This window comes from Stegastes partitus, unplaced genomic scaffold (assembly GCF_000690725.1).
Source record: "Stegastes partitus isolate 25-593 unplaced genomic scaffold, Stegastes_partitus-1.0.2 Scaffold649, whole genome shotgun sequence".
In the NCBI taxonomy this organism is placed as follows: Eukaryota; Metazoa; Chordata; class Actinopteri; family Pomacentridae; genus Stegastes; species Stegastes partitus.
Genome location: NW_007578380.1, coordinates 282,850 through 304,687, shown reverse-complemented (window position 1 = coordinate 304,687; position 21,838 = coordinate 282,850). Strand labels below are relative to the sequence as shown.

Sequence of the window (21,838 nt, the reverse complement as noted above, 5' to 3'; positions counted from 1 at the left end):
ATCCCGGTTATCTTCGCTTTTTCAATAACACATCCAAACAAACACGTCTCCGCTGGAAACCTTCTGTTCCCAACCAGCCTCTGCCCTGTATTAGTGAATGAAACACAGGAATTATGATTAAATCTTGTTTGATACATCCAGTATTGTGGTGGTGCTACGGATAAAAAAAATCCAGCACTGAACTATGAAGCAAAGCCTATGACATACGTCCATGTGTGCACGTTTTGTCTGAACATTTCGGGGAAACATTGTCCAGGAAATTACACTAAATTTCCTGCAATCTTGTGATTTTTTTATGCACCAAATTTGTTAGTTTTCTCCATCAGTTTATGCTGGTACAACAATTCAAATTAAAGCCGCAAGCAACATTGGACGGGTCCTCACAGTATGATTGTCCACCTTTGCGCACTTCATATTGTGGTGCTAACGTGCTCCTGGTGGGACTCTGATCCGTCGTGTCAAGTTTGGGGCAGATCGAAGCACATGCGGCCTAGTTACGAGCCACTTCCTGTTTCGTGGCGAGCCGTGGTGGCGTGTGTGGCATGACGTGGCGTACTGGTAACGCGCTCTGGCTGAGACTCGGAGCACGCGTGTAAAGTTTCAGGTCGATGGGAGCACTCACAGGCTGGTTACACAGCACATCCCATTTAATTGCGTTTTATGGCGTTTTGGCGAAATTCTACAGGCCGCCATTTTGACGCTGTCAGACTTTTGTGAAGTGTTTTAATACCGTTTAATCACCACGTCTTGTAGTTTGTGCTTGACAGATTTCAGGTGTGTACAACGCTCACCCTAGGAGGAGATAGATTTTGGAAATGGCCAAAAATGGCCAAAAATGAGCGAAAATCGCAAAATTCTGACCGTGTTTTTTTTCAAAATGGCGGACTTCCTGTTAGGTTTAGGACATGGCTCTGATTGACTTCTTTGTGTGTCCTGACCTGCTAGACATGCCCACCGAATCTTGTAGCTGTAGGTGAAACGGCCTTCCGACGGGACTCTGCTGAATGTTGGAAACACCGCGAAAATGGGCAAAATGGCCATTGATAGAAATTACACGGGCCCCCATTTCCACGCCGTCAGACTTTTGCGGCTCATTTTAATAACTTTTAATCACCACATCGTGTAGTTTGTGCTGGCCAGATTTGAAATGTCTACAACGTACTCCCCAGGAGGAGATAGATTTTGAAAATGACCAAAAATGGACGATTTTTCCAAAATGGCCGACTTCCTGTTGCATTTCGGGTATGTGTTCTTGAGACTTGTATGTCACGAGTTGTTACGTGTGTGCTGAGTTTCGTGGCTGTACATGAAAGTGTGTTTGGGGGCCCATTTTTAGTAATTTTGTAGGTGGTGCTGTTAAGCCATTTTTCTCTTGAGGTGTGTGTGTTTCCCCCTAATTATACAATTTTTCACCGGGTCTGATGTGTGTGCTAAGTTATGTGTGTGTGCGAGTACGTTAAGGACCTCAAAAACGCGTTTCATTGTCACTAATGATAATAAAAACCAGAGCAGTTCCAATGGGGTCTTCACACCTTTTTGGGTGCTCGGACCCTAAATATAATGGAATATAATGTAGTAGGGCTCTCAATCATTATGTATTGCTTTCAAATATGTACACTTTTACAGATAAACTTTTCTCAATTAATATGATCCCTGTTGATTCAAAACACATTTACTTTTGAGTATTTTATTTGGAAAATATACCCTCTCAACCCTCTGAACCCCCAAAACTCCTAGTGAGATTATAAAAGGCATGTTGTTTTTTAAAAAAATCACCAAAATTATACCATTTATCAGAACTAATCATCTGTAAAGTACTGTTCAGTCAGAAAACACACCCAAATCTCAACATAAAATTGGGATATTTCAGTAAAATCACTTCACTGTACATGTGTCATTTAAAAATCCACCAAAAATAGACCATTTGGACGAACCGTATTCTGTAAAAAACGAAAATTTCTGCACTCCTCAGCATAACTGTCAAGATTCTTTTTGATTGAACTGCAGGCTGTGTTTACCCAGAGCAGAGAGGACACAAGCACAGAGGCAAATTAAAAATGTAAGTAGTAAATATAATATCAAAACTAAAAAAGTCACTGTTTATTTTCCAGTATCAGTAACACCCACTGGTATGTGGGAAAATGTTGTACATGTTGATTCTTGGGTTTTATTCAATTTTTGTAAAATAAACAATCAAAGAAATGTAATTTTCTTTTTGTTTTTTCCATATGATTTATAGCAATATAACTTTCCCTTGCTGCACAAAGGACATTTTTAAGTTCTCTTTTCTTCTAGCTATGGTTGTGATGTTTCCAAAAAGGTGCAGGATTTTATATTGTAGTTAAAAATGAGGCCACAGCAAGTAAAAATGTGACGGAAACAAAAAAACTGAAACTGATGGAGTTCAGAGGATTAAATGTACAAGTGAAACCTTTGCAAGTCAATGATAGATTACCTCATTTTAATTCATTTGTAAACCCTTTGGCTTTAAAGCTCCCGTTCAAAGCTTTCTGTGCCTTCAGAGTAATTTTTGCTTCTATATGTAAAAACTAGTATTTTTGCTCGAATTATTAAACCTGCATATTTTAACTATAAATCCCGTTTGACTTGACATGATCTTGTTGCTCTCACCTGTTTGAGGGTTCTCTCCATGTCGATGCCCTGGTTCCACGGGGCGGCGGGGTTGGCAAGGCAGTCGCCAGCGTTCCCCCGTCTGGAAATGTCCACCTTCTGCCTGCGCAGGTTCCTGAAGGCCTCGGCCATTACCATCACCCCGTCGTAAGTCAGCGCCGAGGTATACTGTGGGACAGGACAAGATGCAGATGTTACATTTTGTGCCCACAGCTGGATTATCTGCACCTTAAAAAAAGAGAGAAAAACTCTACATCCACTTTAAAGCTCTGCAGCTGGAATCCCGGTTAAACTCTGCTCTATTAGATTTATTAAAATGAAATAAGAGCCAGCAGGGACAGATTGTATGATTGGTGAATGGCAGCGTGGGCTACCTGAGGCCACCCGGCTGTTCTGACTGTTCTGGGTGTCTGCAGCTCCGGGGGACACTTGCCGGGAAAAAAGGTATGAAGCTAATTAAATGCTGATTTAGCCGGACAGGCAAAATGTTCTGCAATATTTGCTGGTCAGATCTTTTTAAAAACAATCTGCACACGGCTGCCTCTGTGAGCACGTCGAGTTTCTGCAGGGCCGAGCAGTTACAGAGAGGCAGCAGTTTTACTCTGCTCATTATTTTCTGGAAATGGAAAGGAGGAGAGGGGAGGGAGGAGAGGAGCACATTCCCCACAGGATGAGCCTCCCAATTTCCCCTAATCTATCTTTGACCTGAAGACTCTGTGTTGAATCTGATTATTTGGGTCCACAAAAATCACTCTCTCCCTCGTGAGCCATACATTTCCCTAAAACTCACCTCCGGCTCAGCACAAAACTAATTGAGTGAATGACGAAAAGGCAGCGAGATGGAGAGCAAGCCGGGCGGAAAAGAAAGGGAAAAGGCGAGTGTTTTGTCCAGCCGGGTAGCAGTCTGGCATTAATTATCCCGGCTAGCAGGAGTTCATTAACTTTGCCTCCGGCCGGGGGTGAATCCTATTCATTAGCCCACTGCTCACTGTGACATTATGGCTCTCTACGCTGCACTCTATCCCTCTGTTACTCCCTGACAAGCTGCCCACAGTATCACGCACACAGACAAAGAATTAAGGTGCGGGGTAAACTCACTAACAGTCAGGAGCTTCACTGCTATCAGCTCTGTCACATCTTCATCTTCACTACGAATGCTGCCTTGAACGGGTTTTTCCTTTTCCATTTAGCAGCTTCACATAAACTATCTGTGTGGTTCGCAGATAGCTAGACTATTTGAATTGCAGAACAAATCGGTAATCTAGAAGTCTGCAGGGGTTGAAATCTGGGGCTGGACACTCAATCTTGGTTTAGAAATGAATCCGACATTTGAAGTTGCTCTGTTATGACTGGGCAAATATGTTCATGTTCCCAACTGATGGATGTGGTTTATGTGTCAGTAGTTGTAGTCAGTAAAATGTACATTGCAAAGCACAAAGAGTCAGCAAAAACAAAAAAAAAAAAAAAAAAAAAACTCAATATGGACATGTTAATAAGGTAAGAAACTTGATTTCTACCAAGGGAGGTGTTTAATGTTGAAGAAACTAAGGCGATAATTGTGGAAGTCCAAAACATTTCAGCACCATCAATGACGTCTTTGTTGAAATGTCAGATTCTTGCTTTGGCAACGTGACCGAACAAGGACAGAAAACTTGGCTGTGAAAATCATAGTAGCTGTGCTCCCACATATGAAAACCATTTACACTTCCTGCTGAAGAAGGAAAGCCTGAAGTATTATGGAGGACACTGGCCACCGAGCACGGGGTTGGTTCTCATTTCATCCCTCAGGAAAACAAAAACTACAGAGCATCAGAGCTGAGACCAGCTGCCTCAAAGAGTTCTTACCCCCAGGCGTTTAGATTACTGAACAGTAAGCACTTTACATAAAAACATGTTGCATTTATTTTCATTTATATGTTTCTGCAAGGGCTTGAAGAGCTGGGGCAGATGTATTTTGTTGCATTTGATCATATAACTGTACTTGAACATGAAGTTGCACCGCTCCACACCATTCAAAAGTCTTGTCCATTTGTTGAGGCGTTTGTCATGTTTCACACAGCTGCTTTAGGATAAGATTGCTTCAATATTCACCACACCACATGACATATGTTGAACTTCAGCCTACATGACACAAAATAGCACTTGGAGATTCAAACAAAGCCAGTGCACCCAAGACTGATCACTTTGTGCTTGTCACAAGTTAAAATATGAGGTGCGATCACAAAGTTCTGGGACTGTAGATAGAAAAACCAAAACCTGTGCCTGATTTAAATGTGGCCACCATCTTTGTTAAAGCTGTCTCCTTGTGCAGTGATACACTGCTCCCAGTGCTCCTGTGACGCCTCTAAAACAGCCTGGATGTCTGGGTATGCAGACATGCCAAACACCATCTCTGCTGGGCACTAAACTCTCCTAAACTGTGTCAAAATGGCAACCCTTCAACTCAAATTTCATTTTAGGGATGAAGGAGAAGGCTCAGGGAACCAAATCTGGCAAGTAAAGTGGATGGAGAACGACGATTGTGTTGTTACAGCCCACGCAGAATCATCATGTTGTTGCCGGTGCATTGTCCACATGCCATCGTGACACAGTTTAGGTCATTTGTGCCATATGTTCCCTTTCAAATGCCTCCAGATGTTACAGTAGAACTCCACATTAACTTTCCTACCCTGAGGGACTGATTTCTGATGCACCACCAATGGAATGTTGCAAAAAACATCAAGCATGCTCCCAGTGCGACTTAAAACTGAGAAAAAAGTGCTGTTTCTTCTCTTGATTGTAGCCGCAGACCCACCACTAGTCACCAGCAATGATATTTGACAAGACCTTTCACAAAATATGATGTTTTCTTCTCTACTCCAGTTTAAGTAAAATGAAACAATTACAAATATACAAGTACCAATAGCCACAAAAGCATGCAACACAGGTCCAGATGTTGAAAACGCAACATCACTCGAAATCCTAACCGTTACTGCTCACTCAATGAAACAGCATCAGAACTTTTTGACTGCACCACTTGGAGCCCTGTGTGTTAAAATGATGCGTAAACAAGGTCTGATAGCTCCTGGATCTTCACGTCAAAGCTTGCCATAATACGTAGCACAAGAAGCTCTTATTCGTTCACTACCTGCTGATTCCTGGAACTTTTAAATACCAGACGCCACATTTGTCTTAGTAAAGTGAGTAAACGGGCCAGAAGAAGGCCAAACTCGCCGTAGTGTTAATATATTAGCAGAAAGAAGGGCTGACTGTGACTCAGACTGTGGACAACTTAGTGGGGAGCAGAGTAATTTAGGCTGAGTGGATTTCCAGGAGAGAGAGCAATTTATCAAGAAACGGAGTGGGGGATAAACACACACGGGGAGATAGCACAAACACATACACATCATGTCATGTGATATCGCCCCGTGGTGTAAACTTTTAATTTGAAGCCCGATCCATCACACACACACACACCCACACACACACACACACTACACAATCTGCTTGACTCACACCACTTCCACTCCACTGCATCTGGTTTTTAAAATAGAAATCTTTGTTGGACACACAGATTTGGCTTGAGGGAGGAGGTTGCTAACCACCATGGCGTGATGCCTTCTTGCCCCAGTGCCATTTGCAATCTGTGTAGCTGAAAAGAATTCAAAGTGGGTCAGTCTGTCACATCGCTGCATGTGACAGTGGTGGACGAAGCTGAGCAGGCTGCTGACGATGATGCCTGTTCCCCGCGTGGATGTGTTTAACCATAGATACCAATTTTAACCCAGTTTTGGTGTTTGTCTCAGTGGATTTTGTTGCTGTTCTTTCCAATTCTTTTCATTTCATATGCCGAATGTTTAATTATATTCACCGTTGCTTTATTTTTGCTGTTTTAACTGCCCCAGAGGGGTTATTAAAAGGCTTTTGCATGTTTCAGTCCATTACCTACAAACAGAATGTAATTTACTGCACACTGTTGTTGAAATCCACGGCACCAGTTTTAGATACGTTTCCTCCCCTCTAGGTGCCTGTTGGTTTCACTTAATTTCACTTCAGACTGAAAATCAATTCGATACTCGCTCGAAATCTCACATGTGGGATCAACGAGTTAGCCTCTGAGCACAGATGTTTTTTTTTTTTTGTTGTTGGTATGATAGGAGTAAATTCATATGATCTTCATGTTTGTCGCTTCATATATTTGATTTTGTAACATCTCTGAATCCACCATCAGGGGGTTTTCAGAAGGGCTCCTCCTCCTAGTGACACGTAAATGTTTTAAAGAGTCTGTAGCATCTCTGAGACAATGTAGTCCAGATTTGACCCATCTGAGTAGTGTTTTTTTTTTTTTTTTTTAATCTAGATGTCAACAAAAAGGAATGAAATCTCAATTTTTTGCATTTAAAAAAATAGAATAATAGTTGTACAATTCAAAAATTGTACTTTCAAGAGACTTTAACCTCTGCATGACAGTATAGTCTGGATTTGACCAAACTTAGCTTATTGGTTTTTGATGTGGACCTGCTCTTATGTGGTCCATTTTCACTACTGGAATAATAGCTCTACACATCAGAGTCTATGGCGTAAATTATCTTCAATCTTTGTATAACCATACAGTCCAGACATTAATGATCTGTCTCGTGGTTTTAGATCAGTGTCACGTCACACCGCTGATATGATTTCTTCTGATCTGGACATACCTTGGGTGGGGCGTCCGAGCCGGGGTACTCCCTCTGATCCAGCTTGTTCCAGCGCTGCATCAGTTTGATGACCATGGGGTTGCTGAAGTCGACCAGCTGGAAGCCCGTCACGTTGGCGCCGCCGTGCATGAAGCGCTCCAGGTTGATGTCCTTAAAACCCTTGAGGGCGCAACGAGCAGAGAAAGTGGTCATGGCCGGTCATGAATCCATCAACTTTAGACAGCAATAAGGAAGTAACACCAAGGACGATGAAAGCCGAAGCAGGTATTGATCACTTGGTTTTATTACATTATTAGCTCGTAACTTTCAACCAACTACCACTAAATTACAGTTGAATTGATTTCTTTACTGTACTTTGGGGAGTAAAAGCATGTAAAACCTACTCTTTAGCCCTGATCCAGGACTATCATGCTACATATTACATTCCTGGAAGTCTTACAGAGATGCTAAATGTCACAGCAGTCTATACAGTTGGATGTTGCAACACTCAGCTGGCACATGAAAAAGAAATCCAGGTGAGATGGGCTGAATCCCAAAGTTCACCTGCTGGACTGAGATTACAGCCACCGTGACAAATCTATTTAAGGCAGGGAGGTGATAAAGTGCATCGTGAGATGAGAAGTTAAGTAGCTCAGGCAATTTTCTGAATGATTTCTAAGCATACTGCCACTGACAATTTATGCAAAACACAATATCTGAAGGCTTTGATGCTTTCAGCCGTATAACAAATGGAGGTAAAAGGATGAATAAGAGAGATAAAGGTTAATATGCACAGTTAAACTTGCCCCGTTCTTTCATTATCTGGACATTAGCGCTGCAGCTAACGATATAAAACATCACAATTGTCCATCGAACTGTAATTTCCCAGGGCCAGAAGTGATGTATTCAAAATTACCAGGCAAACGTCTCATCCCAAACACATTTATTCATCCATTACCTGCCCATATACCTGCCCCATTCTGTAGAAGACTGCAGAGTGCAGGAGTTCATCCCAGCCATATTCTGCCTCAACTGGGCAAGAGGCAGAATATACCCTGGCCTAGTTACTGGTTCATCCGAAGGCCAAAACAGAAAGGCATGCAACCATTCAAGCCTAAAGCCAATTTAGAATCACCATTTAATCTACCATGTGTGGGAAGAATGGCCGTCTTGTTGGTAACCAGTGCATCACTCTGCTGCCCCCAAAAATATTTTGTTTTGCCTAACTGAAGATGACAATGCAGCAGATTGTCCTGCATGTAAATATAATCCTAATTTCAAAGTGCAAAAAGTGCACTTAAAGCCACTCGGGGACCAGATGACTCTTGAGTGTAACCACTGTCTGCTTCTTGGAAAAGTTTGTACAACACTGCAAGATTGTCAGTCATAGTGATTCATTCTGACTGTAATAAAGTTAAGTAGCCTCAAAAACTAAACATGTGAGGCTCCATGTGATAGTTTTAGTTTGTCCTGTAACAGTCCAGGATCAGGGCTAAATGCTGTTTGTCTTATTATTTGTATTATTATTATTATTATTTTTGTATTTATTGAATTTTGCTAAAACTGTCTGTTAGAGTTGCAATTATGGTTAAATTTTTGAAGTATTTATTTATTTATTTATTTATTTACTTATTTACTTATTTATTTATAGCCTAGTGGTCGAGGCACATGGAAAGCAAAGAACAGCCGTTTTAATATAAACCCTCAAAGGAATTGAATACCAGATTTAACTGTTCTATAACACTCAACATTTACCAGGGTTTGTTCCTAATGATGAATTAACCTGTTAAATAAAAAAGTTGAATTTAAGCCCAGTTGACTAGTTCAAAAGAAACACTTAGAAAACTACAGGGTCAAACACTGTCAGAAGAAATATTGTTTGTATTCAAGAGTCATTTTGAACCATGAACCACATTCTGTTACGAACAAATGGGATTTTAAAGGGATTGTAGTGTCTGACACTATGTGCCCTGCATGTGAATTTTACACATTATCCTGCAAAACATGAAAACAACTCATTAAACAAAGCTTACAAATAGCCTCTAAAATATTTAAAATACTGCAGATTAACGTTCACATGCCTGTGTTGAACGTGGCCATGCATGCATCGGACGGATGGTTAAATGCCAATTTATGCAGACAAACAACCATATTTTCATTTTCAAGATTAAAAAAAAAAAAAAAAAAAAAAAAACTCTCAAAATGCACTGGTTTAACAAGATGTTAAATACTTTTCTTCTTCTTCTTTTTATATCTTCATTCTTCATTTTTTTATATCTTTTATACCCTCATTTTTATTATAGTCTGTGCTTGCACTATTCTTTTTTATATATTTGCACTATTTCTTATGTGTAAATTTCTATTTCTCGTGTGTGTGTATCTCTGTGTGTACTGCTGCTGACAACACTGTGAATTTCTCCACCGTGAGATAAATAAAGGCATATTATTATCTTATCTTCCACATTGCTGGTTTGCAAAGTCTGAACATTTGTGCAGTCACAATGAGGCTGCGCAACCTGCAACAATTAACCAGTGTTGCACATAAAACATAAGACAATAATTTGCTTAATCGACGAGTACGTCTGGTGCCAGCTAGCAAGGATAGAAATGATTTAATTGACTAATTGTGCACATTCCTATTTCTCTTATTCACTTGAACCCAGACTGACTGACTGGAAACTTGCACTCTATTTCTATCTGATATTATGGACCTGAAAAACAAAATAAAAGTAGATTTGCATCACATGTATGCAGAAAATTTAGAAGAGGGGACTTCAAACCACATTGGTTTAGAAACTAAGATATTGTAACGCTACACATTCAGTGATATTTCAGTACTTTGAAGTTAAATCTCACAATTCAGTCTTCAGAAGAAAGAAAGAAGAAAGAAGAAAGTTTAAATATTTTGGAGGCTTTCTTTGCTTCCATGTGAGGGTGCCAGTATTGGATCTGTTTGAGCATCTAGTCCTGGAGTCAGGCCTTTAAGGGACACAGTGTTCAGATCAATACCACACAGTGTTTGAACAAATCACAGGGAGGAGGCAGTAAGCAGCATGAGGCAACAATAGACAGAGATGGAGGGAAACACATATGATTAGAGGCAAACAAAGAAGGACACAATGAGAAGAAAAACTGTCCTTTCCCTCACCAGGTTGGCCATGATGTAATGGTAGCCTTTGACATGTTTCCCGACGCTGACAATCTGCGAGAAGGCGGAGCAGAGCTCAACGTTAATCTGACTGGATTACAGCATAGCATACGTTAATTACATTAAATGATGCGCATGACAAGCAGGCGCATGTGAGTTGACACAGCGGGTCCGTCAGGTTTAATGCGTAGAAGATCGAACGTCTAAACAAATAAACAGGCAGTCATGTCAGCATCTTGCCGAGGAGGTAAACACTTCACGCTTTCACAGACATGACAGTCCTTCTCGACAGTCTTACACAACGCCGCAGAGCTGCATCTCGGTGATAAAACTAATTTTGAAGGCTGACATCTGCTGGGAAATCCCACCGGACATCCAGGTAATAAGGGCGTGAATTAAGCTGAGAAAAATGCTTTGAATCTCTGAGAAAAGCTTGGATTGGTATCAATTCCCCAACAGCTTCGGTGCTGTCAAGACCCGAGCATCAAAGCTGCAAAATCCAAGATTAAACACAAAAACTTCTTCCAATATATCAATCTGAAGAGCTGTAGAAGAGATTAGCACCCAATCAACACAAAAAGCCACTTTTCGCATAATAATCATAAAGGTCAGTTTTCAAAGGTACTACTTTGTCAGCTGAAAGTCACCATGGATTAGCAACAAGGACACTATTCTTTATTCTGGTGCTGGGTTTGGAGTGTTGAAACTGTAATCATAAACTTTACAAGAATCTTTAAAGGAGAAAAGGAATGATTTTTTTTACGGTTCTACCAGCACAACGCAAACACAGGTTGGCAGGATTGACATAATGTGTGCAGCCTACACTTTTTATATCTTTAAAATCCTCAAAATTGAACTACATCACGTCTTTTCTGCGATGTAATAAACTGCTGCCTTCATACAGTAGATGTCCAAGGCTTCTCTCAGTGTCCAGGTGGCTTTTGAGGTGTCACTGCAGCGAGATGGAAAATAATATGAAAGCAGAAGAGCATCTTCTGTTCTCTCACAGGCTGCAGCACTGATGGCTTTTAAAACCTCTTTTGCTACTGAAGCCGTCATTAATGACCGTAGTGAGCGCGAGCGGTGCTTGGCTCAACGTCAAACAGTGAGTCACCGGCTGCATTTTCTCATCAGTTTCATCATTTTTCAGATAAAGGATGCAGCTTCCTCAGTGCACAGACACCAAATGATGAAGTTAGGACTCTTGTCTAATTCCTGTTTGCTCACATGCTGTATGCTCAGTGTTTGCTGGGGATTTATAATATTGTCCATGCAGGTGGCACGGATAAACGCTGAAATTTCAAGGAGCTGGGCTGGTTCTTATTGTGCCAGGGCTGCTTTATCCCACACTGTGAGTGGAACATCCTTTTAACAGACTAACTTAAAACACAGTCTTTCACCGTGCTTCAGGGCTTATTACATGCTTTTTTGTGATACAGTGATGAATATAAATTTACAGTGCTCTTTAAAAGGCAGAGTGAGAATCAACCTTGTGCTGCTGCATCTTTATTGGGAGGCTTTTCCGTGCAGGAACTTTTAGTCTTTCTGTTTCCATCACAGTGGGAGATCTAACAGCTTCTGCTACGACTCACAATGGACCGTTTGATATGTAGCCTATATGTCAAATTTCATCAATGTTTAACGCTTAATGGCAATACTACACAGAGAGGACAACAAGCATCATTTTTCTGCCCTCTTGGAGCTGAAGTCAACAACATCGAGCCCTGCACAGCAGTCTTTCAGGGCTTCCTGCAGTCAGAACATGCACAGAGGTTCAGGTCGCCCTGCAGCAGCTCACAGGTTCTTACGGTGGGAAACAGGCGACAGTGACAAGATTTAGTTCAGACTTGCACCATGTTAAAATGATCACACATCCTGCTGTGATACATTGCAGCTACTTTAAAGAATATGTGACTTTGGCACATCGTTACCAACTGCTTGCTCGGAAGGAGTCCAAAGCCTACTTTGGATTGTTGGGTTGTCTGTTTGAACTTGTTATGTCTCTACCTTACTTTGCCAAGCGCTATGTGATGACATGTTGTAAACTGCACTATACAAATACAGTCAAATTGAATTGAATTGAATTGAATTGAATTGAATTGAATTGAACTGAAAATGCTTCACAGCACTCTTTGATGACCACTTTGACTTTGTAGTTTTAAAGTACCAATCTCAGAGATTTTCATTTAAATAAAGTCGGTTAAGTCTGATTACACAACGGTGATTGAGTTTATAACCTACTGATAAAAGTACTGCAATATTTATATATTTGCAGTGTTATGAACTGGATGGTTGTGGTAAAAAACCTGGGAAAATGTTTTATTAAACTCTTTAGCACTGTAGTGGCCAGTGTATGGCTTCCATTTAATTAAACTTTGCTTCTTTTTTTTTAAGCGAGGAGAGACAGTGAAGTGAAGGTAACATTACTCAAGTTACTCAACAACATGCTACAGCTATCTAATGCATGTTACATTGCTAGCACAGGCTAAGGGAAGACGTAGCCGCCGACTCATTTGTTTTGGTTAGATGCTGATGCTTAATGTACTGAATGTGGCACGGAGACCCTTTAAGTCACTGCTAACGTAAACTGAACATTTCCTACTGCTGCAACATCACATTAAAAGCATTTAAGTGGCAAACTGACTTTAATTATGAAGTAGTCACAAAAAAACACAGTGAGTATAGCACTTGCTGCTCTTTGCTCATCAAAAATGCATCAACAAAACAAGACAACGGTCCTTTTGGGCATTCGCCGACATTGGATTGGCTTGACATATTGCAGAGAGTAATGGAATAAGGAGGAACAGTGAACTTATAAAGCGCTGCAGGCAATAGGATAGGTCACCAACTGATCACACAATCATAATTTGTCACTAGAAGTCAGTGACCTGTAGCATAAAACAGTCACTGCAGAGGTCACCAAGTCACCCAAGACTGAAATCTTTAAGATTGCCACTTTAACTTTAAGCTAATAGTCTTCATTCCCTTGTAAATGTTGCTGCTACGACAGTTTGTGCAACTTGCAAATCAGCTGCCAGCAAATTACAGCCCCATCTGCAAGTAAAGCAGGCTCAGATTTGCAGATTTCCGTCATTCAAAGCAACATCTGGTTTCTTAAAAGCCTTGATATGTACTGACCGCGCTGCTGATAAGCAGCTAATGAGGCCCAATTATGTATTCAAATCCTTGTCCTGGATCAGGATAATTCAGTAAGATATAAATATAAACAGGATGACAGCGGGAATGAACACAGGCTAAAGTAGATGTTTATGTCTTTGGCAGTAACTCTGACCACCACTGCGCAAAACAACGCATCATCCCAAAACCTCTCAAAGTGACAGAATCCATCATGTCTGCTCGGGAGACGTTGTGTGCGCTGGCATTGAGCGAGGATGGAGCGGGACGTCTGCTGCTCTGTGGGGCAAAGAGACACACACATCTGCAAAGTAAATTGTTAGAACTATGACAGATGTCAGAGTGGAGATTTCCTGAATAATTGAACAATTACAGAGACACCAGTTGCCCCAGGGAAGGATGGAGGGATGGAGGGATGAAGGGATGAAGGCGAACAGGAGGAGGAGGAGGAGGAAGGCAAACATCATATTCTGAGTGTGCTTTTGCCAACTAACACCACTGGAGATCAGAACAGACTGTTCCAAACTTTCTAATTAGCAACTTTCACCCTTCAAAAAACAGAGTAAAACAAACACAGAGTAACAGCACTAAGTATTAACTTCTGCTTTTAATTGAAGTATTTAAGTGTAGTTTCTGGGATGCTGTAATTGGAAATCATTTTAGGAATGTTGGTGACTTTGCAGCTTTCGTGGAGTTTTAGATTTGAAGGTGCAAAGAAAATATTGTGCATCACTCAGGTGACTTAAAGCTTGTTTTGAATGAATGAATGAATGTAGTAATTTAATGTGTCAGAATAGGCAGTTTTATACTTTCTGTGTCTACATGTTGTAAATTTTGTCATCTACCCAAGCACATGAGAGTCCAGGTGACAGTGCAAGTGTTTGGCAATCGTGTGCACATGCAAAATATGTCCAACTGTGCATGTCTGGGACACCAAGTGGACTCAAGGGTGAAAGAAAAGTAGTATAATAATAGAAACTGCATGTCAGTAGTGTCCACAGCTGTCCATGTGCACATCAACAGGGAGAAAAATCAAGACTTAAGTAGGTTTTAAAAAATCTTTTGTAAAAATGATAAAATATGCTATTTCAGATTAAATTTTCATTTGATTTCTGGAAACCAGCTCACAATCTACCTGCTAGTTCTGTCCTAAAACTAGTCAAGCTGCAAACAAGGTCAGCTTTTAAACCTAACATTTGTAAAACTTTCACAAATCCTCCAAAAGCAACTGTGAGGCGTCAGACATCAACGCTAATCAATGTGAAGTCGAGCTCGGGCAGAGACGCTGACGTTGATGTGCAAAACACAGAAGCAGATCCAGAGGAGAGGAAACATTGTTGGCGTAAGCCCTGGAGGAAAACCGTTTTGGCACCAAGTATCCAGTTGTTGTAATAAATCCACAAGAAACTATGACTGATGTTTACAACAGACAGTTTGGGTAATTTTTTTCTTTTCTTTTTATCTTCTCGTTCTCTTCCAGATAAGTCTGACTAACCTGAGGGTTTGTTTCCAATCTGTCTGATAGTCTGGCTGCTTGTGTTTGTTGCCTCGTTGCACTTCAATTTTGTAATGCGGCTGCATTTCTGCAAATTAACTTGGTGATTACGATTGACTGATAACTCATAAAAGAATCCAACAAGAACTATAAACACCAGACGCAGGGGTATTATCATTTAGGGGAAAATTACTATTTACTTTCAGTTGGGTTCTGATCGTCTGGCTGCTCAATGTATCCCCATATTTGGAGTTCCCAGCAATGTTTTCAAGCGATACAATCAATGACAGGAGCCATAAGAGGAAATTAAACTAATCTATAGTTTCATATCTCGGGCTGTGTGAGCCACACAAGAGAGTTAAAGTTCCCACTTCAGTTCTAAAGTGTCTCAACCACATGGAAAAGACTGTTTAACTTGTTTACACTGTTTTGGTGCTTGACACATCATGTTCACAAGCCACTAAGCAACACAAATCTACTTTACTGTGTTTAAAATGTTTTTCATGTTAAATGGGATTTCAATTATGTATTTTTAAAGAAAAGTCTGCAGAATTACTTGTTTCCAGAGCTGTTGCTGCTTATGGGCAATTCTGTTAAACCTGAATTCTGCAGCGGCTTTCAATGAAAATGTCATACTTTGATTTCATCTACAGGGTCAGAATGATAAAGTATTTTAGAATGACACGTTTGGTGCCACTTTTAAAAACAACAGTATTTAAAAGTAAATTTTAGCTTCTGCAGCTCTGTAGGTTTGAATCAACAGCGAACTTTGACCAACTTGATTCAATCAGCTGCCGTGAAGAACAACTAGACGCTGTCGCGGTTACATCACCTGCTCCAGCATGTTCTGCAGCCTCTCTGCCTCGAGGTCGATGACAAACTTCTTCTCCTGTCGCCGATCCAGGTCCTCCAGCAGTCGCCGGTAGCTGGCGTCGTTGAAGTTTTCCACGCAGATGGCACTGACCTGCCAGTTGTTCTGTCCTGCCTTCTCCATGATGGCCTGCAGGATGGCGTATCCTGAAAGTCAGACACACAGGACAAAACAGTCTGTTAAGTTTTGAGCGTTATCGTTTGATTTATCGGATCCTAATAATGTTTAAAATATAAGTTTGTAAGTCATAAAAAGGTAATGAATTGCTTCTGTTGAGAAAAGTCAAGCATCTCTATGGAAGTATGTCCATACTGACTCAACTCACAATATAAGCTCAGGTCAGGAATGACACAATGAATACATTCCCCTCGATTTTCAAAGCATGTGCAAGAAGAAAAGGACTTATTAACATGACAAACACAAACATGTGTGAAAGGTCCTGAATGTGCAAAAAGCTTTGAACATGAGCTACTAAAGTACAGGAGTTTAAAAATATACTACTACTACTATATACTGAATTAATTTGCTATTGACGAGAAAAGATGCCACATGTGAAGAGCTTATTTATCCACAGAAAATAAGAGAAAAGAGTAAATCATGCCTGTATGTGTTGACTCAGCAGGGATAATATGAAATAAACAAAAAAAAGTTGATCTGCAGGAGAGTAAACATTTAAAAGTCTCACTGCATTATTCTACATAATCTTCAATTGGCACTTGTTCCTGAATTATGTCTTTTCCTTTTGTAAGTTAGGACATTTCCACCATGAATTGATGCACAAAAGGAACAAATTGGTGCATAAATATTCACCAGAAGGCAGGAATTTAAGTATTTGACACTCAGCATTTTTCTGGCCCAGTCCCCTAAGTTCAAATGAAATCTACACCTGTAAAGTTCAGTGTCACCAGTATGATGTAGAAATGTGTGTTTTAGGAATGGCATAATAGCATAACTATGAAAAAACCTTAATAACAGTGCATTTGCCACAACCAAGGTCTAACTAATTGTAGTCATAAAGTAGTTTTAATCTGAACATATTGGAAAGTTTATTTCAAAAATAGACTGTTGTCACAAAACATCATCCAGAATCAACCCTTCTGTCTGCTTCAGAGTTGGATAAACAAGTTCTGCATCCTCCATAAAGTTTTGTGGAGGCTTAACCCACAGGCTCAATCTTGTTGCAAGAATCTTTGGAAAACTTTTCTTCAAGGTAGCTTGGACTTTTCTTGTACACAGTGCCTTTTTTCATTCAGTATTCATCATCAAAACACATCGTGCGTCTCCTCAAGGCCTCAAAAAAACATGTCGAATCCATTTTCTACCCCGTGAAACATTTGTAAAACTAAACTTTAAATATTTTACATCTTGCATTTCTTGTTGCTGCTACAAACGGCACCAGCAGCGGTCATGTGGCTTGTATCACCTGCATGCTTGTGCACACCTGATCCAATAATTGAATCATTGCTGCAAAGCAAATGTTGAAAACTGTACGATTAAGCCTTTTCATCATCTTCTGGAGAGCTACTGCACGTTGTGAAATGAGACTGAAATCATGGACTTCGTGGCTGTTTTCTGCAGTTCTGGATCCAGATTGAACTTTTCCAAACGCTTTGTAGTACCGCAATAACAGTTTGTGCCCCAGAAATGTGCTTTAATTGTCAGTGTAACAGCCCCTGAATATGTTTGCTGCTTAAACCGAAGCGTATGTCTTCCAGGCTGAAATATGGCACATGTGAAGCAATTAAACATATTGCTCATAATTGCTCATTCTTGAATCGCAAACTGGCTTTTTGTTGGGCCACAATGTGCCTGGCAAGTCAACCTCCTTCCCCTTTAAAGGAAACTCAAAAGAAAGACGCTCTTATCCTTTTCCATCCTGAGCCCGGCTTTTTGGTCCGGTCGGGGAAAGAGACTCCATGAGTTGGATGTAACACGAGACTCTAGAGGAGGTTGGACCATCGCTGTCAGGTTTGTGTATAAAGAAGATGAGTGTCAGGGAGGAAACTGGGGAGCTGTGAGGGCGGCTGTTCTCCAGCAGGAACAGATGTCCCCCTTAAACGGCCCCTCCTGGTGGCCATCACAATCTGGCAAACCGTCTCCCTTTGCTCCCAATTAGTGGATTAACCTGTGCTCTGGCAACCCGGCTTTCTCTTCACCTCCTCCATCCCCTTCCCGGCCCCCCTTTGCTCCCCATTAGAGGGATGTCGGTGCCAAGAGGGACTTCTGGTTGAAGCAACACACACACACACAAGCATGTTTTATGTCAGACTGTCCTCTGTTGGTCCTCAGGGAAGAGCTGGTTCATGACATTTTGGTTTTGCTGGGAAGTCGGACCCCAAATGGGTCCTTCTTACAACAGAAGACAAATGGGGTTGCATTTTGAAAGCAGTAAATTCAGAATCGGCTTTTGTTGCGACACAAAAAGTGTCACAGTGGGACAGAGCTGACAGACATTTCTCCAGCTCTGAAGGAGAATACACGAATATCTGACACTTGTGTAAAATAACGCTTCTGTATTATTACTGTGACTGAAGAGTTCAGGAGAAATATCCGTCTGACGGATACTGCGTTGCGATAAGCGATTTCAGTTTTTAAAGTCAAGCTTCAGTTACTTTGTCAAGTTCAATAAAGTAATAATATTAAAGAATAAAACAATTATGGTTAATAAAGGGGAATCTTTTCTGGATGCAGTCGGCTTACATTTCTAAAACCACTGACATGATAGTTTAACCGTCTCGACTACAAGCAGTTTTTGGATGTTTCATTTGCTCCTGATTTTTTTTTCTCACTGTGGACTCATTTTTCTCTGCAATATAAAGTCCTGCACCTCTATGTAAACTGTACAACCATGACTGGAAATAGAGAGAACTCAGGCATGTTTTGATGTTCAGTATAACATAGTCAGGATGCAATAACTCATAGAACAGACAAAAACAAAAGTTGGATTTTGTTAAATTCTTATTTAACTAAAATTTGTAAAATCTGGAATTAATATGTACAACATTTTACAAGTGTGCACATGTGTTAGCAATCCTGGGAGAAAAAAAAACATGATTAGTGACTCTACATACTATAGATATCTTATTATTTACATTTTTAATTTGTTCCCATGCTTGTTTCCTTTCTACTCTCTTTAAACACTGTCTGCAGTTCAAGCAAACATCCCTGAATTGTTGTCATGTAACTGTTGGTTGCCGCTGAGTCACTAATGACTTCCCAGTTGTGCTAAGGAGTGTAGAATTTATTTATTTATTTATTTTTATTTTTTTTAAGTTTTCAATAGAATTTAGTTTCTGAAAACACTTCACTTTGGCAGATTTTTAAACAAAGACATGTAGAATGACATCATTTTGATGAAATATCTCAATTTTAAGTTTCAATTTTATGACCAAGGACACACTGCAGATAAGACATTCAGTGACCGTCAGAAAGTAAAACAATTTTTTCAGTTTTTGACTCTGATAAATGGTGTAATTTTGGTGGTTTTAAAAAAAGATAACATGTGTGTCAAACCCATTGGTGAGTTTTGGGGTTCAGAGGGTTACATTTTTCGGTCAGTAGTTTAAATTAGTTCATTGCATCTTTTCAAGTGATGATTTTGATTCAATTTTTGATTTGAGTTTCATTTTTAAATTACATTATTGCCCATAAATAACAATTTTACTTCATAGCTTCCTGAAAAAGTAGCACAGTATTTAAAGAAATATTTCTCATGTGCCGTTGTGCAAACAAGAAGTTACACATTTCCCATTTGTGGTTTTACAAAATCATTCAGGTCATGGATCGAGTTCTCAGCCGTAAACTGTTCTCTTTCCCCACATTTTCTATTACCTTCATCAATATAAATGCAAAAAAGTAAGAAAAAGAAAGTTTGATATTGCAGTGACTGAAGGAAGCACAATTATGTCATTGCACGAGGTTGAGTTCAGTTTATTGCATTTAAAAAAGGAAACTGACTAAAAAATATCAATATTTCATCCAAATATTTAATCAACAACTTGCCTAAAAAACGAGAGTAACATTCTATGTAACATCTCTTCTAGAATGACTGATGTTACCTTCTGAATGGTAAAATCAATATTCTTTGTGTCAATATTCATGTCCCTGGACTTGGTAGAACACTATTTCCTTACCTTAGCATTTACTTAGCGGTGTTTGTCTCCATCTGCCCAGGGACTGCAGACAGACAGACAGCAGCTGGTGGCTGAATCTGATTCGAAGTGTCTCTTCCTATTGCTCGAGATTAAGAGTTTTTGCACAGGTTTCCTGACAAAGACACATTCAAAGGACAGACCGTGCAGGGTGGGGAGCCACAGACAAGGCGAAAACGACTCCCCATGGTAGCCGCAGCTTCTTTGTTGCTATTGACCGCATCGACTGAAGCTGTTTGAGCTACAAATGAGCAGCTGTTAGTGTGTCGTGCTGTGAAACCATAGTTTATCATTACACCGGTGTGCAACTTTTCATTTTGGCTTGAAGCAGAGCAATCATTTCATTCTTATTTCCGCCATGTTTCGTATCTTGTGTGATAAAACCAAACAGCGTAAAGTTACAGTCACAGTCGCCTGACTGTTTAAGCTTGTATGGCAAATACAAGCTTTGCAACAACTGCAGCGACAGATTTACTGCTCGCAAATTTGCAGTAATTTTTGACAAGCACAGAGTTTTTTTGGCTGACAACACTGGTAGCTTTTATGGCTGACATGGACTTATTACAACCCTGAAAGGATTCAAAAGCCATCCATCCATCCATCCATCCATCCATCCATCCATCCACTTTCTATTGCTTATCCAGGTCTGAGTTGCAGAGGCAGCAACCTAAGCAGAGCTGCCCAGACCTCGCTCTCCCTTGCTGCCTCTTCCAGCTCTTCTGGGAGGTGTTCCCAAGCCAGCTGAGAAACATAAACTCTCCAGCGTATCCTGGGTCTGCCCTGAAGGTCTCCTCCCAGTTGATCATGCCCAAAACACCTCACATGGGAGGCAGCTGGGAGGCCTCCTAGACAGATGTCCGAACCCCACCTCAAGTGGCTCAGAGGAGCACATTCTGCTGAAACTGTCTTTAGGGATTTGAAAGCTTCCTGTGGAAAATCACGCTTGGCTGAGCAACACGGAACTTCATGTTTTAAAGCTCCCATATGGTGAAAGCCATTTTAATTGTCTTAAAAAGTTGGAGGTGTAGAATAAAAGCTGTGAGAACACAAAGAAGTTGATTATTGTCATTCTTTCACTAGACGGCCTTCCAGCTTTACAAGCCAGTAAGAATTTATTTCAGTTTCTAAGCAGAAAGTGAGACATCATTACTTTGGTTTGGTTCAAACTTCCGCCTCACTGCTGTGATCCATCCAGAATGAGCAGCTGCTTCACAGTCTACCAGGGTTACTTATTTTCTAGAGGTTGTTTTGCTAACCCAAAAAAGTTTCAGCCACAAGCAAAACTCACCAAATGTTTTTCTGTTGTCTGCAAGAGTGAACACAAGAGTCGTCATGCACTCCCAGCATCTGAAGAACTGCAGATCCCGCAGATTACTTGATTTTTTAAAGGAACTGTCACTACAACAACAGGAAAATCTTTAGTGTTAGCATTTTGCATGGCTAATGGTGGAAACTCAAAAAGTGATTTAAAATCAGTAAACTAGGACGGGGTGGGTTACTTTTTTTTCATGTTGTGCTTCAGTGCAACTTAAACTCAACCAGTGTTTCCATCTGTTAGCTTTTTTCCTGCTCTCTCTGCTCACAAATAATGTATTTTCATTCAGCTGAAATTTCAATAAAGCTGTTCTAATTTTGGGGCTGCAAGGTGGCTCGGCGGTTAGCATCATTGCCTCGCAAATAGAAGTTTGCTGGTTCCCAGTGAGGACACCCAGGATCTTTCTGCGTGGAGTTTGCATGTTCTCCCCGTGCAGC

At 40.5% G+C, this 21,838-nt stretch overlaps 1 protein-coding gene across 3 annotated transcripts in view; it reads right to left on the bottom strand.

Annotated features, from left to right (window-relative positions):
• LOC103363285 (glutamate receptor 4) overlaps nt 1-21,838 on the bottom strand; it is a 174,177-nt gene that overhangs the window by 51,835 nt on the left and 100,504 nt on the right. For all 3 annotated transcript variants that reach the window (XM_008289968.1, XM_008289969.1, XM_008289970.1), the window contains exons 4-7: nt 15,897-16,081; nt 10,435-10,488; nt 7,308-7,466; nt 2,632-2,799 (exon numbers count right to left, since the gene is read on the bottom strand). In XM_008289968.1, the coding sequence (XP_008288190.1) occupies nt 2,632-2,799; nt 7,308-7,466; nt 10,435-10,488; nt 15,897-16,081 (566 nt within the window). The remainder of the gene's footprint in view (nt 1-2,631; nt 2,800-7,307; nt 7,467-10,434; nt 10,489-15,896; nt 16,082-21,838) is intronic.